This window comes from Drosophila suzukii (genome assembly GCF_043229965.1).
Source record: "Drosophila suzukii chromosome 2 unlocalized genomic scaffold, CBGP_Dsuzu_IsoJpt1.0 scf_2c, whole genome shotgun sequence".
Classification (NCBI taxonomy): domain Eukaryota; kingdom Metazoa; phylum Arthropoda; class Insecta; order Diptera; family Drosophilidae; genus Drosophila; species Drosophila suzukii.
Genome location: NW_027255896.1, coordinates 28,580,961 through 28,598,398, shown reverse-complemented (window position 1 = coordinate 28,598,398; position 17,438 = coordinate 28,580,961). Strand labels below are relative to the sequence as shown.

The following is a 17,438-nucleotide window of genomic DNA, read 5'->3' as shown; positions in this document are numbered from 1 at the left end:
TATGGCAGCTATATGATTTTGATAAAATTTAATTCGAAATTCCGAACTAATTAAAAAATTTTGTTTCCAAGCGTAGGAGGTTATATGTTAAAAAACTCCAAAAATATAATTTAAAAAAATTTTTTTTCGATTATTCTTATGGGAGCTATAGGATATAGTTGTCTAATCCGGCTGGTTTTGACTTATATACTAACTGCAAAAGAAAGAAGACTTTTGGGAAAGTTTCAGCCCGATAGCTTTAAAACTGAGAGACTAGTTTGCTTAGAAACGGACGGACATGGCTAGATCGAATCGACTAGTGATGCTGATCAAGAATATATGCACTTTATGGGGTCGGAAACGTCTGCTACACTGCGTTGCAAACTTCTGACTGAAATCATAATACCCTCTGCAAGGGTATAAATATATATTCATAATGCCAAAACCCGTCTAGCAGGTCCATCAATACACATTTACATGTCGTAAATTATTCAATTCGGACCATTTATTAAAAACTTATAGCTAATCAATAATGAATAATTATCAAACTTAATAGAGTGCGAGAAAATCGCCGGCTTGCGAAATTTCACTAGCGTTACCTAGGTTTGAAGACATGCGGCGTGATAGTGAAATCTCGTAGACAGCCGATAGGAATGAACGTTAGATGGCGCTTTTTTGATAGCTAAGTAATCTGGTATCTGATAGCCGAGACCGTCGATTAAAGCGTTTTCTCTTGTTTTAATTTTAATGTTCTATACTTACATACAGCTTATTTAGATAAATGTATAAACTAGTATTGTAGGATTGGCGTCGCTTCCAGATCAAAAACATTCCAAAGCAATAAGAAAACGGAACTAACATAACGTAGCGGCTGCTTCGGATGTTTATTTGTAGCTTCAGAGTGCTTTACTTCCAATTTTTTAAATGCTGTGAGAGCTAATTCTGTCCACAGTATTAAAAGTTTTTGAATCCAAGGACATCTTCCATAAAATTATTACTAACACCACTGTCGCATTCGTAGTAAAAGCATGAAGTCGTGAGCCTGCATTTCTAAATATTCGAGGTGTATGTGGTGATGGTATGGGTCCAGGCGGCCGGTAAGTCTTTTCATATCCGTTACGTGAGGGTAGATCGGTAAGTACTGAAATGAGTAAAAGATTAAATGTGCCGTATGAAACAAGGAACAAGAAATATAACATTTAAAAGGATTTTCTTTGTTAAGTTCCTTCTAAATCTATATTCCATTAGCCACAAGTGTCAGTGTTAAGCTAAGAATACGAATGTACTGATAGGTATTTGCTAAACATCTGCTTGGATGGTATGCCAGCATACTATGAATATGGAAATCACACAATGAAGCTAGTTGTATTATTATAAGTGTACTTTGAGTTTAGCAGCAAGTGCCATAGAGTATAATGAGTAAAAGTGAAAGAGTTATTATTCCAATTACTTGAATGCTTTAGGATCTTATCGTTGTTGTTAGTGAAAACGGGCGCACAAAATTGGACGGGATAGAGAAGACAGCTATTCTGTATCTATTTATACAAGTTACTCCTGGTGTAAAAGAATAAATTGTACTCGGGGAAAAGTATGTAACAGGTAGAAGGAAGTTATAGTTTCCGATATCTCGGCGTTCATACGGACTGACGGACAGACGGTCAGACGGACATGGCTAGATCGACTCGACTAGTGTCCAGATCAAGAATACGTATACTTTATGGGGTCGGAAACGCTTCCTTCTGTCTGTTACATACTTTCCGACGAATCTAGAATACCCTTGTATTATAATCACGAAATCTTTGCCATTTGCTGTTTACTTTATCGATATTCTCTGTTATTATGTACACTCTAACATACCAAAAATACCACAGCTATACAGAGCCGAATAAAGTCAGTTGGACATTAAATCTCAACCCGATCTGTCGTCTCCTTTTAATCGGAACACAACATTTTCTGGCGACGACGAAAAAAGTGCCGCAAAATTTCATTTTGTGTAATTCGTGTCGGTAGACTAAAACAACAGTGATCGAACGCAAAAATAGTGGTTGTGAACTTAGCCAGATCGGGAGAAATATCCGTGTGCCCGCCTTTTCCAAACTTTAACAAAGAAAATCAAAATTGGGAAACGTACCTCCAACAATTAACACATCACTTCTCCGCTTACTCGGTACAAGCAGCAGATAGGAAAAAATCGTATTTTCTATCGTGGGCAGGCACTCACATATTTGAGCTTGTAAAAATCTGTTTGGTAGCGAAAACTTGGACCAGCAGACTTATGAACAAATAACGGAAAAACTAACAGAACAATTCAAGCAAAAGCGTCATTTTGTTGCTGCACGGTTCGAATTCTTCAAACGTCAGATGCGGGACTCACAGACACATAAGGAGTGGGTCGCCGATCTACGTGGTATTGCTAGAGAGTGTCAATTTGTTTGCCAATTCGATGGGTGTTCATTTAATTACGTTAATGAAATGATCCGCGATTAAATAATTGTGCACACTCCATTCGACGCAATTCGCACAGCCGCAGAAGTTGCAGACGTCGCTCGAAAACGTTCTCTCAATTGCCGAAACTTACGAGGCAACAACAAAGACAGTGGCAGTAATCAAAGAGAGTGAGAAGAGAGCTCTTGATACAAAAGCAGTATACACACAAAAATCAAATCATCAAAAACGCAATTTTTCTGATGGTAAAGGCGGCAAAACTGCTTTAAAATCGTGCTCTGGCTGCGGTCACTCTCAGTTTCAGTTTGCCATAAATGTGCCAGAAAGGGGCACATAGCTGTCGTTTGCTTATCCAAGCAGTGCAAAGACAAAAAAGACACCGATCAACAAAAAACACGAAACAAAAACGCAGAGTCAATTCAAACAATTTACAACGTGTTCAGCTTGGTCAAGTTTGAAGGAAACAAAACTGGGATTGAAGTGGAGCTCTTCAATACAATCGTATCCTTCCAAATGGGTTCTGCTGCAACGGTGTCAGTATTGAATGTCAATACATACAAAAAGCTAAACAGCCCGAGACTGCAGAAGTGCGATCGAATCTTGCACGCATTTGGCCAACAACAAATTCCTGTACTGGGTGAGCTAAACACTGTAGCAAAATGTGACAACAAATTGGAAAATGTGGTGATAATTATGGCTAATGTGGAGAGTTCCAATAATCTGTTTGGCTTGGATTTGTTTAAAACATTCAATTTTGAAATTCAGCAAATCGCCAACGTCACTGAAAAGCAGGGGACTCAAATGACAGATCTTTGCCAGAGGTATAAGGAGGTATTTGAGCCGGCTATTGGTATGCAAGCATTTACCTTATACCAAATTCCGTACCAAAGTTCTACAAAAGCAGGCAAATTCCGTTTGCCCAATTGAATAAGTTCAAGGAGGAAGCGAAGCGTCTCATAGAAGCAGGTATTTGGAAACCCATAAAAGTTAGCAACTGGGCATCGCCAATGTACTAGCACCAAAGCCAGGTGGAGCACTACGAATCTGCGGCGATTTCAAGCAAGGCGTCAATTCCCAATTGGACATCGAGCAATTATCTCGACGACATAACTATTTCGGCTCCTACAGTGGACCAACACCTAGCCAGACTTGAACAAATGTTATGCATTTTACAGGCGAATGGCATAAAATGTAAGAAAGAGAAATGTTTCTTTCTAAGGGATAAAATTGAGTACCTTGGGAGAAGGGTCAGCGTTAAGGGCATCCTTCCGAACTCGTCAGGACTAGAAGCCGTTAAGGAATTAAAGCCGCCCTCCAATCTACAACAGCTAGATGCGGGAAAAGTGAACTATTACTGCAATTTCATTCCAAATTACTCCCAGTTAGCTTCACTCCTAAATCAATTGAGTAGAAAGAACATACCCTTCAAGCTTGGACCAGAGCAACAGCAAGCTTTCTGAGCTTTGAAGAAGCATAATCTTCCGCTTGTTTTAGCCACAGATGCATCCTCTTTCGGCATTGGAGTTGTTTTTTCACACATACATCCAGATGGCAAGGAAAAGCCGATAGCCTTCGCATCGAAAACCCTTGACGTTCACCAAGTCCGAAACAGCCGAATTGAGAAGGAATCCCTTTCAATCATATTTGGGGTAAAGAAAATTCATCAGTATTTACATGGCAGGAAATTTATTCTCTTAACTGATCACAAGCCGTTAGTCACAATCTTTAATCCTAGCAAGCATTTGTCAACAATGACTTCAAACAGACTCCAGCGTTGGGCTATAATATTGATGGCTTACAATTTTGATATTAAATATCGCTCAAACACAGCTCATGAAAACGCAGACGCACTCTCACGTCATCCTATAAGCTCAGATCCCCTTTTCGATAAGGAAGAGGAATGTTATAACATCGTCGATATATCCTGTCCAATAAATGCCGATATCATCAACGAATGTCTAAAAAGCGATACAATTTTGCAGAGAGTATACAACTTCGTATCAACTGGTTGGCCAGAACAACAGGATGATCCCGAAATACAATTACGATCAACAACAAGCTGCTATGTCTCCATTCTGATGTCAACCGAATTATTATTCCTCGCAAGCTTCGAAGTAAAATTCTTATACTTATTCACGACGGTCACTGGGGAATAGTACGGATGAAACAACTAGCACATCAGCATGTTTGGTGTCCGGATATCGACGACGACATAGCACAACTAACTAAGAGTAGCACCGTTTGCAAGGTAAAAGCCCCGGTAAAAGAGTTTCAAAGCTGGCCAAAAGCTACAAGTGTCTGGGAAAGGATACACACAGACTTTGCGGGTCCTATATTTGACTCAATGTGGCTGTTTACGTCAAAAGGGCGTTTAATTTCAGGAGGCAGTGTCGAGCGGCAGTTTTATCCAGATGTCTACATCTCGCGCGCTCGCACTGCCGTCCGCTCTCCCTCTTCATCTCTCCCTTAAGTCTCCGCTCTGCACTGGAGCGCTTAAGTTAAGTTAGGCTTAAGCAGTTCTTATTTCAAAGTGTACTAATAAACACCTACGAAAATCGCGTAAAAACCCAAAAGTACTCCCGTGTTTTTTTGAGTACCATTCAATCTTGGGGCTTCAACTTTTTCCAACGATCAAGCCACCCCGCCCCAACATTTTGGTCCAGTCGAAGCCGAATTTCAAAATCTTTGGATTTTCCTCTCCTGGAGTTTCCTTTAATTTTGTCCCAGCAGGCTTGAAACGCTCCAGATAAGTTCCACTTACTATAACTGCCGGTCATACAGCCAGTTTTCCGAACCCTATTTCGACTAACTTTCTGTATGATATATTGTCTAAATCCAAAAGTGATTAATCCAACGCAACGGCATTTAATATATGTATTTGAATTCCGTTACTTGTTCCCGACAATATTCCAGTTTCCCTTTGCCCACAACTGTACGCTTGAAACAATTCCAGAAGATATTTCAGTGCTACTATTCAACAAAAATATTTCTCAAATATATTATCAATTCCAATTGTGTGTAAAATATAACTCAGCTACAGTAAAAAATTCCCGATCATAAAGATTGTCCTTAAGATTTGCACACTTTATTTGTATGTGTATATTTACATAAATATTCTTATACAGACCAGTCTAACTACTCTTTCTAATACAGTCCACTCCAACTACTTTTCTCGACCTACAAAAACGGCTAAACTTTGAAGCCACTGTGAATGCTCCAGGTGCTCCTACCCCAACAACAAAATCCGTCGCGACCACCTCAATTCCTTGTGGCAAACGGTAAAGGCAGCATACGACATATGCTCCGACTGCATTATAGCTGCAGGCGAGAGCGCCGCAGACACAAAATCCATACTAAAGTCCAAGTATTACCAAACGTACTCCACTTACGAAATATTTGCCGCCCAGCTGATGGAACAAATCCAAAAAGGCTCCTCCCAAATACCTCAAGCTCCAGTAATTCCGTCCCAAAATTCCACGTCTTATGGCTGTAGGCTCCCTCCTATCGACACAGAGGTTTTCTCTGGGGATTATCTTCGCTGGCCGACTTTCCGGGACCTTTTCACGGCAATATACATAGACAATCCGAGTCTAACGCCCGTGAAAAATTATTTGATTTAAATTCAAAAACAAGTGGCGAAGCTCATTCCATAGTTTCGAGATCCCCACTCACCAATGATGGCTTTCGCTCAGCCTGGAATAACCTAACTGAGCGTTTCGAAAATAAGCGATTGCAGGTGAACAGTCACCTGAAAACACTTTTCAATGTGCAATCCATAGCACAGCAGTCGGGAGCAGCCTTAAAAGAGCTTCAACGCACTTTTCAAGGTTGCTTAACTTTCTTAAAATTTTCCGGTTTTACTATTGAGAATTAGGACCCTATCCTGGTTTATATGTGCTCGACAAAACAACCAAAGCTCACTCTCTCATTATAGGAGCAATCCATCCAAAATAAAGCCGAAATTCCTACGTGGCTTGAGCTTAATTCCTATTTGACAGAGCGCCATCGAACTCTTGAGGCCGTCGATAGCTTCCGATCTGCCAATTTCCACCAAGTCCAGTCCAAAGACGTGAATCGAGTGGCAGAATTTCCAAAAATAAATTCCTTCAACACAAGGCTAGTTCCGATACCCAAAGGCTGCGATCTGTGTTCGAAGAAGAACCACCTCGTGCGTATATGTCCACGCTTCCTACAAATGACGATCGCCTAGCCTATATTCAAAGGAAGCAGTTGTGCTCCAATTGCTTTGCAAGCAGCCATCAATACCTGGATTGCACAAGCGCTCACAACTGTCTCACTTGCCAAGATCGGCATCACAGATTGCTGCATCGAAACAGCGGTCCTACTAGGCCAAAGGCCATTATCCGCCTCAGTTCCACTTATAATTTCTTCCTATTCAGCGCAAGCTTCCGTACAAAAAGGTCCTCCTCAGAATACTCCATCCAAATAATGGGTTCCATACCCCTCCTTGGATGGCAGACGTACTCGAGGTATTAAATCCTACCAATGCCGAGTCTGCCAAAAGATCCATCCTCTACGGAAGTGCCACCACTTTCTACGGCTAAGCCCTCAGAATCGGCTCTTAGAAGTACATATCCAGAATTACTGCTCCAACTGCTCGCGCGCTCGCACTGCCGTCCGCTCTCCCTCTCCATCTCTCCCCTAAGTCTCCGCTCTGCTCTGGAGCGCTTAGGTTAAGTTAGGCTTAAGCAGTTCTTATTTCCAAGTGATCCAATAATCATCTACGCACGTCGCGTAGAACCCCAAAGTACTTCCGTTTTTTTTGGGTACCATTCGATCTTGGGGCTTCACCTATTTCCATCGATCAAGCCACCCCGCCCCAACAGCGGCTAATATGCTAATATTCGCAGTTCCCGTTTATAACCCAAATGTCATCAACTACAACTGCAAATACAATATCAGCGCTCATAGCTATATTTGCAATTGAGGGTTACCCCAAAACAAATGTCAGTGATAATGCACCGCAACTCACTGCAGAATCCTTTAAGGAATTTTCCTTCAACATGGAATTAACCACCTTACTACAGCTCCTCTTCACCCAGCATCAAATGGACTTGCTGAGCGCTTCGTCCAAACTTTTAAAACTTCTGTCGGCAAAAACATTAAAGGTATTCAGTAAAAATAGCCGTTACCAAATACCTTTGTTCGTATCGTTTCACCCCGAACTCAGAAAGAAAAAGTCCTGCATCACTTCTACATGGTCGCCCGATCTGGTCGATCTTAAGTCAATTTTTTGGAAAACAAACTGAGAGCCAGCATATCGAACCAAAAAAGTATTCGCCGAACCAAAAATTACGCCAGGGGAGAAAAGTGGATAAAAGCTGTCATCGATCGGTCCATAGGCCGTATGGTATTTATTCTTCGAACATCCACAGGCTTTATTAAGCGCCACATAAATCAGATTAAGCCGAGATCTGATCACGATGACCTCAGTAGCAGCTCCAAAGATGACTACACTCCGTTTTGGTGGATGCCCGACACTTCCAATCCACCAACAACACCGCCAAGCCCAAGACATGAAGAACAGCAGCCATCTAGCCCATCATAGCCTCTCCAATCCAGCCAAGCTTCCAATGAAGTACCAGCACCAATCCAGCTAGATGAACTTCAACCGTCACAGTCACGTCGATCTGGTATCCCCATCCGCAGCAGTACTCGTTCGCGCCAAGATGTCAACCGTTTCCAACCCCCAGATTTCAGAAAGCGTAAAACTACACACAAAATGTAAATTTAGGGGTGAGATGTTATATGTATCATAATCACGGAATCTTGGCCATTTGCTGTTTACTTTATCGATATTCTCTGTTATTATGTACACTCTAACATACCAAAACTACCACAGCTATACAGAGCCGAATAAAGTCAGTTGGACATTAAATTTCAAACCGATCTGTCCTCTTCCCTTAATCGGAACACAACACCCTTTTACTCTACGAGTAACGGATATAAAACAAGGAAAAAAGGTAAAATTTGTTACTCAGCTAAAGGGACCAAAGGGAGATAGAGATAGAGATATACAAGCTGCAAAGCGAGGCCAACTGATAACGAGATTAATACATTACATATCAGTTTAAATTTTATTCCAGCACTAGAAGTGTGGGCACCACAGTCTTGGGCGGCTTGTGGGCATTAGATTGGGCGTGGCATATTCGCGTACCAAGCTGACGCTGCGTACAAAGCTATGGATTCTAATTTCGAAATCCCAATTCCCTAAGCTAGCGGTGTCTATTCGGAATACAATAATCTGATCGGAGTTTTTGAAACGCTGGTTCATAATGATGACCAATTATCAAACGTAAAGAAATTTAACCATTTGATTAAGCATTAGGTAAAGTAAATGCACTTCAAGTAACAGTGAGTAATTATGTTAGGGCCCTTTATGCGTTAAAAAAGATTTACGGTAATAAACGCCTTACATTTTCCGACGGTGTTTCAAAATTATTCGAGCTACCCAGTTTTTTATGTGGTATCAACATTTGTCAGTGGTAGAAGCGTCACCTTCTAAAGAAAATACCAATCAAGCCTATTGGGAAAGTCGACAGAGGAACAGTACAACTTCATTATTAGCTGTCAATCAAACAGAGCAATCTAAGATCTCCAAGTTTCTTTTCTGCAAGTAAGCTGAACACATAATTACCTACTGCACTTCTTTAACCGCGCTTTTGGTTGACAACCGCTTTAAATTTGCCAAAGGCTCTCGACTCTGCATTAAGTGTCTTAAAAAAGGACGCGCCCGAGCAGTGAACGCAGGTAAAGTAGTTTTGGTTTGTCAATATAAAGAGCTGACTTGGGGGTTATCAAGTAGCGCTGTTGTTATTGGACTAGGGATCACAAGTCAATTTCATATCGAATAGTTTGGCCAGCTGCTAAAACTGCAATTGCTTAAAAGACCAATTCGGTTCAGTAGTCGTTGGGCGTTCTACCATCAATTTCTTCATATCAACCAGAAAAGGCCATTCACAAAATGGACTTAGGCATTCCACTTGCTACTAGGTGCAGATGCAATTTTTGAGTTGCTGATTTCAGGTGCAAGTGAAAAATTGGTAATGCAAAACAATGTATTTGGGTGGGTTGTGATAAGTCGATGTAAATTGTATTTAAATCCGTGACTAGTCAACCGACAGAATATAGTTGTCTCTTAATAATGGCTCAAGAACCATCACTCGATGTCATTGTACAGAAGTTCTTTGAGCTTGAGGAAATTCCTGACGACTCGCAAGCAGCTAGATTTACCCCAGAACAACAGCATTGCGAGAAAGTTTTTAATCAAACGGTTACCAGATTACCGTTGAGTCGGCTAAAAGTTTCCTTACCCTTAAAATCAAGTCTTGCGAGCCTAGGCAGCTCGTCTGAGCTTTATACGTTGCATTTATGAAGGAGTTCCTATTGGTATCACTACCACATCAATGGTGTGTTAAGACCGCAAAGTACTACAACAAAATTACGCGTTGCTTTTGACGCATCGTGTAAATGATTGTCTCGACTGTCTTTAAATTATTTGCTCATGGTTGGCCAACAGTTCAACCATACCTCTGCGCAAAAGCTTTTACGTCGATGAGCTACTAGCTGGATCTGAAACTGTAGAGGAACTTCAAGTCCTGCAAAGAGAACTGGTCAAAATTTTAGATTCAGAAGGCCTGTCATTGGCTAAATGGTCTTGCAATACATATATCGCAATCGGCGACCAAGATAATACTCGTTGCCAAGTATGACTTCGAATGCGATTCGCTCTATTTTATCCTTCTCAGTGCGACTTTAAGGCTCTTTGGGGTTGCTGAGTCCTCTAGCAATAAAAGCAATGATACTTATTAAACAACTTTGCCTGTAGCATATATGCAATCTCGTCGATGTTGTTAATAAACAGTGTCGTGTTACAATTTCTATATACATTGTGACGTGGACAATGGAGTTACTGGAAAGGGGTCGGTCCAGATTCATGGATTTGCAAAAGCATCAGCAAGAGCATATGGCTGTGCTGTAGTCATTAAAAACGATGTATCAGTTCGGTTAATCACTGCTAAATCTAGAGTTGCGCCATTGAAAACTTTAACAAATCCGAGACCGGAGTTATTTGCGGCACACTTATTCGCGATGCTGTGGCACACCGTACGAGATGATTTGGATTTCATAGTAGAGAGCATTTTTCTTTGGTCAGACTCTGAAGTTGTGTTGCATTGGCTACTACGCAAGTTTTTTTTGCAAGCAGAGTGGCGGACATACAGAAAATGGCCCCGTGTGGGCTTTGACGACATGTGGCAATCAAAGAAAATCCAGACTACCTCTTGTCCCGTGGCTGTGCTATTACTAAACTGAACCACTCCATGTGGTTTCGTAGGCCAACATTCTTAAGTAAACAAATGTATGCAAATTAAATTTGTCGTTAATAGATGAATTAAAAAAATTTATTTTTAATTTTTAAAACTTGGGTGATAAACCTTTATTCTTAAACTGAATTAATACAAGACACTTTTTTAAAAATTGTGAACCGATCGCGGTCTCGGATAAAATAGGACTGACTCTTAATTCTAAAAAATTGTCCAATGAGCCTCGGCCAGAAGCTTTCCCTTTTTTAAGCTTCCAGAACTTTAATTTTTGTTTAAAATAAAAGCTTATGCTGAAACTTTCGCATCTCGTTGTGAAATGAAATTATGCTGACCGATGCAATTTGATTGAAAATCGGAACGCAATATGTTCTGAACTTAGAACGCAATACTGTGGGCTTGGAACGGAAAAGTTTGGGCTTCGAACGGAAGCTTGTGTTTACTTTACGATTTGTTTATTTATCTTAGCAGGACGGTCAAGCGCGGCCCTCGAAGTGAATGGCAAAGGCAAAGGCAGAATCTTAAACAAAGGCAAAGGCAATGTCGCTGAAGGCAAGGGTAACATAGCTGAGATTGAATTCAAAAATTTGTTTATAAATTCCATAAGTGAAACCGTTTCACGGGTTGGATAACTCTCCCCCTTCTAAAATGGATCGTCCCGATTCAATATGAAATTCATTTAATTGATCTCTTAATTCTGTTAAAAAATTTTCTTGGTTAATAGATTTTTCTGGTTCTGGCCGTTGTTTTTTGGTTACAAATAATATGACATTTTTGTATTTTATAATAAGTAAAAAAATCAAATATATAATGATTAAAATTAATAATATAAAGGTAAGTGATATTTTGGTATTATTAATTTTAATGAAAGGATTTAAAATGTTTATATTATCTAAAGAAAGTTCTGAGTTATTTGATAATATGTAATCGGATATTTCATAATTTTTGAAGTGGTTCGTAGTTAAGTAGTAAAGAATTTTGTTTTCCAAATTGGTATAAGAAATATTATTAATTTCGGTTGTACCATTAAATGTTATCAAAAATGAACCGTTTAAATCAGAGTTGTTCACAATATTGTTACCATTTATAAGAATGGCACCCTCTTGTATGATGTCTATTTTTTTATTTTTCTCTCTTATTTTTACAAGTGGATTTCTCGCCATTTAATAAGCGGGTAAAACAAGTTTTTTCATTATTTAAAGTGCAATAATTATTAAAAAGTTCGTTCTTAAAGTTACATTTCATAAAACATATTTGCGCATTTTGCGACTTGATTGCTTAATACTAGTTTCCTATCGATTTGGGAAATCGCTCTAGCGTAATATATTTCGCATCTGTTTTTTATTATTGGGTACTTTATATAAATTATTACAAGTTCTTTATGCAGAGCGATTTTAAAAACAGAGATGTCCATTAGGTCAGCGATAATTACTGGTTTTTGTTCATGTTTTAATATTTCCATGATGTCATCATTGTTTAATATTTTGGTATTAAAAACGTCAATTTTTGCTAGTGTGATTGTGTCAATTAAATTTTGCAGATCAAATGTTAATAATCGTAAGCGATGTTTTCGCAGTGGTAAATCTTGATCAATAAAAACATTTTTAAAATCATCAGAAAGAGATTCTATTTCTTTAAACAGTTTGGATTTGATAATAAATTGCTTATTATTATTTTCAATTAATTCATCGATTTTATTCTGTATTTTAATAAAATCATCATGATCCGGAGTTCCAGCTAACCATTTCCACACAGTGCCTATCTCATTTATCCCCCTTTTTGACCTAGTTGAAATTAATTGGGATAAAATTAATTCGATTACTTCTATGTCATATTTAATTTCCCATTGTGACCTTTTATTAGTATCCCTTTTTATATTATCTGATTCCAATTTTATTATTTCTTTATAAAAACTTAAGTTAGTTACGTGGAATAATTCTGCGTATGAATCGTACGTCAATACGTCTTTATTGTCCTTGAATAAAAGATACTCGTGACTTGTATAGTCTATTATTTCTGATTTTGTTAATAAAATAAGGTGTAGTATGAGCACCTGATAAAACATTTTCTGGAAAAGAAAAAAAAAGTAACATATAAATTTTTAGAATTTTATATTATCTTTGTGAATAATTCTATTTCTATTTTGGTTCGTTGTAGAGTGAATGCACTGATTATATTCTTGAGCGGCTCTTATTACTATTTCGGAATAGTCGGTTAGATTAAATTCTTCTTTAATGCATCGAGCTAATTCTGTTAGTGTAGAATGTGCCCTTTCAACTTGTCCGTTTGAGGTACTGTGCCTCGGGTCTGCGTAATGTAAAGTTAAACCGCACCTTTGTGCAAAAGATTTAAATTGGGCCGAGGTAAAGCTTGGTTCATTATCGGTCATTATCACTTTGGCTTGTGGAAATTGTTGAAGAAGTTCCATTACTTTGTTTTCGATATTTAATTTATTTTGGATTTCTTTTACTACTAAAAATTTTGAGTAAGCGTCAATACAAGTTATGAAAGTAAGACTTTGCGCGTAATATATGTCGATGTGTAAATTTTCGCCTTCTTTACTCGGGATTGGGGCTTCTCCAATTGGAATTTAGTTGGGTGTCTATTATATTTGTTTTCATTGCAAATTTTACAATTTTTTATATATTCTTTTAATTTTGTAAGTAAGTTTGGCCAATAATACAATCTACTGATTTGTTTATAATTTTTGTGCTCTGCAATGTGTTTCTTCGATTATAAGTGCTCTGTCCTTAGGAGTTTCTACATCTTGGACAAATATTTTTGTATACAAAAATTTATTCACAAAATTATCTTTAAGTGGTTTTTGAATTCTATAAAAGTCCTCTAAAGTACAATGAATACCTACCGTTAAATTAGGAGGAATATATTCTCTTAAGATTGATATCAAATTTTCGGGAGTGTCAAATTCTATTATATGTCTGGTATTTTCGAATATATTAATCGACTCATGTATTGTATACCTCCCCGTTGCTAGCAATTGTTGCTTAAACTGGTTTAAGGGTTTACGGGTTTCTTGTATAACATTCTCAAAACTACTCTCTGCTGAATGCTGAGTGCTTTGATCTGAGACCGATTCGTTACTGTCAGTTAAGTTGTTGATCTGAATTCTTGATAAGGCGTCTGCAACTACATTAGTTGTACCTGGCTTATAAATGACTTTAGGAGTGAAACTTTCTATGAAGGAGTACCAGCGTTTCATTTCAATATTAGGATTTTTATCAGAGATTGCGAAAGATAATGGTTGATGATCGGTTTGGATTTCGATTCCAATCACTATAAGTATAAGTAATTTCTTAGATTTTTAAGAGCCCATACTATGGCTAAAAGTTCCTTTTTATTAGTTGCATAAACTTGTTCCGTTTTAGTCAAGGTTTTTGAAATAAACGTAATTGGTTTACCTTCTTGAGATAATACTGCACCAATTGCGACGTCCGAAGCGCCGGTGGTCAGGGTAAATTTTTTATTATAATCCGGTTGAACTAATTCTACTTGAGCAATGAGATTTTCTTTCAGCTCGTTAAAAGCTTTAATAGCTGGGTCATCCAGCTGAATTAACAATTTTGTTGACATTCTTTTTGAAATTTTGCCATTATGACCTCCAAGATATTTTGTTAGAGGTTTGGCTATAGAGGCGTAATTTAAAACAAATTTTCTATAATAACCCGTAAGGCCTAAAAAACTTCTTAGTTCCCGAATATTTTTTGGAAGCGGATATTTAATTATGGTGTCAATTTTTTCTGAGTCTGTCTTGATGACGTTATAAGATACGATGTATCCTAGAAAACTGGTTTCGCGTTTAAAAAACTTTGATTTTTCTAAACAGATTTTCATGTTTGCCTTTAATAATATATTTATAATTTTGTTTAAGTCTTTATAATGTTGTTCAATCGAGTTTGAGAATATTATAATGTCGTCCATGTAGACATGACATGTTTTCCCTATTCGTTCTCTTAGGATGTCGTCCATTGATCAGTCAGGTATGGTATTTTCATTTAATTTTTTATAGTCAATGACGAGTCTTAATTTACGGCTTCCGTCTTGATTTTCTCCTTTCTTTGGTACTACCAGAACTGGTGAACTATAAGGGCTTCGACTAGGCCTTATAATTTCCTCTGCTAACATTCTACTGATTTCGCTGTTCACGAAGTCGGTGACAGAAAAAGCGTACGGATATTGTTTCCCGTATATTGGCCTGTCGTGAATAAGATTTATTTCCCCCTTTATGTCTGTTCTAAAAGGAATTTGCATATTTATCTTTGAATGCTCTTTTTCAATATAGAGAACTATTTTTTCCTTTAGTCCGTCTAAGTGATCAGTACCTATATTGTTTATCTGTTGTTTGTCGGATAACTCAACGACGGCGTGCTTGAAATTTTAATATTTCAAACGATTTTTATTTATTTGATTTTTGACGGTAATTACTTCGTCGGCACTCTCAGGATCTTGAATTCCCAAGATATTTGTATTTTTTTTGACGGTATTTACTTCGTCGGCACTCTAAGGATTTTGAATTCCCAAGATATTTGTATTTTTATTGACGGTATTTACTTCGTCGGCACTCTCAGGATTTTGAGTTCCCAAGATATTTGTATTTTTATTGACGGTATTTACTTCGTCGGCACTCTCAGGATTTTGAATTCCCAAGCTTTTTTCACTATTTTCCACAAATAATGAATCTGTGTTTTCGCTATTTTTTTCATCAAAATATTTTTTTATAATAAATTCTTTTAACGGAAGAATATTATTTTCTTCAATTAAACTTATTTCATTTTTTCCTCATTATCATAATATTTTAACTTTTCTGTTTTCCCTTTATATTCCAAGACTCCCTTTTCTATATTTATTATAGCTCCAATTTTTCTTAATAAATTAAATCCAACTAGCAGATCAGATTCTAATCCTTCGATTTCATAAAATAATTGTCTTGTTTCAAATATATTTACCTAATACCTAATACCTAATAATTGAATACCCATGAACTGTAGTTACCTTTTTGTAATTGATAACTCATTTTTATTTTCGAAAATTCCCTTTTTTATATAACAAGCAGTGGCTCCTGTATCTATTAAAATCTTTAACTGCTTCTTGGTTTTTCGGTCTGTCCTATTTAAATAAGGCATTCCCCTGTAGGGGTCTGGTCTAAAAAATGATCTTCGTTGATATTGTTTAATCTGGTTACTTTATTAGCTGGCTGATTTACTGTTCCATCTGGTTCCCTTTTCTGAGCTTGAGTTTGCTCTTTATTTTGATTAGCGCGATAGTAATTTGATCGATTATTATTTTGATAATAATTATTATTGTATCTACCTCCACTATTTTTTGCCTGCCAATTATTATTCGGCTGTCGATTGTAACTAGGTTTATTCTGGAGTTGAATCGATGGATCAACATCCATTGGCTAGACGGCTTGTTGCTTTTGATTATTATTATGATTATCGTTTTGCCAAAAATTTCCCTTTTGTGGCCAATTATAATTCTGGTTATTACTCCAATAATTTCCCGTTTTATTAGTATTATTGTTCTGTCTTTTTTGATCAAATCGTAAGTTGTTTCCCTGATATTTATTTTCATTTTTAAATCCATTAAACCTGTTTGCAAATTGAGCACGGAAATTGTTTGATTCTAGTTCTTGGACCTTTGCCAAAGCATTGGGTAAAACTGGTGGATTTAATGAGAAAAGAGTTTCTGAGATAGATCCATTTAGCCCAGATATACAAATTCGTAAAGCATTGCTCCTTATTGTTTTGTTTGTTTCTTTGGCAATTACGCTGTCCTTTCCGTATGTCATTATGGTTTTGTTTATTAGTAGTATCAATTTTTTATTGACTTCATTATAGTATTCTGTAACTGTCATTCGTCCCTGCCTGAGGATACTTAGTTCTGACTCGAGAATATGTATTGGTCGTTTATCGCTATATATAAAGTCCAATCTAGATAAGATTGCTCGAAAGTTTAAAACGGTGCCATGATTGGTAAGAGCATCATGGGCAGCTCCCAAAATTTTATTTCGTAAAATTGTTAAGGCGATAAAATATTGTTCACTTTGAATTTTATAGAGACTCATTACAGTTTCTGCGGCTTCCCTCCAACCTACATATTGTGTTGGTTCCCCCGTGAATTTTGGTAAAGATTTTACCACTTCAAGTGTTGTATCGCATTTTATAGTTGGGTCGATTGTTTGTATTTTATAATCCTCCACAGTGTTTGCATCTGTGGCTAACTTTCCTTCTAAACCTTCTATTTTCCTGCTCCCTTCATTTAATTGAACATTTATCAATCTATTTATTAATTCCACTGTTAAGCCGCCTGCTGTGGCTATACTACCTGCAGAAAAATTTGGTGCTGAACCTCCGGTTGCCATGGTTAGATTTATTTCACCAAAGCTATTTATTAAATCTTCCAGATTGTTTAATATTTTTTATTTAATCGTGAATCTATCTTACTTTCTATCAATGTTTAGATCTTATATTATTATTTTTTTTTTTTTAAATTCCCTGATCTTAGATTATAATTTTTAAAATTTTTTTTATTGAAAATTAATTTCTCACGAGACTGTCCCGATGGGGTCTTCCTTCTGCGAGGTTGTGGGTTGATCTTCCTTCCTGGATTCAGTAGAAATTATTGGCAATAGAATGCCCTTCCTTCCTTCTT

General features: G+C 37.4%; 1 protein-coding gene across 2 annotated transcripts in view; it reads right to left on the bottom strand.

Moving 5' to 3' along the window:
* The window catches only part of DIP-lambda (Dpr-interacting protein lambda), a 1,126,682-nt gene that overhangs the window by 309,696 nt on the left and 799,548 nt on the right, over positions 1-17,438 (bottom strand). Inside the window, exon 9 of one of the 2 annotated variants that reach the window (XR_011605241.1) lies at positions 742-1,120. Coding sequence is in view for 1 of the 2 variants with exons in the window: in XM_070998417.1 (XP_070854518.1) it covers positions 900-1,120 (221 nt within the window). In the remaining variant the exon portion in view is untranslated. Of the gene's footprint in view, positions 1-620; positions 1,121-17,438 lie in introns of those variants that run through there. The other variant, XM_070998417.1, reaches the window with a different exon arrangement.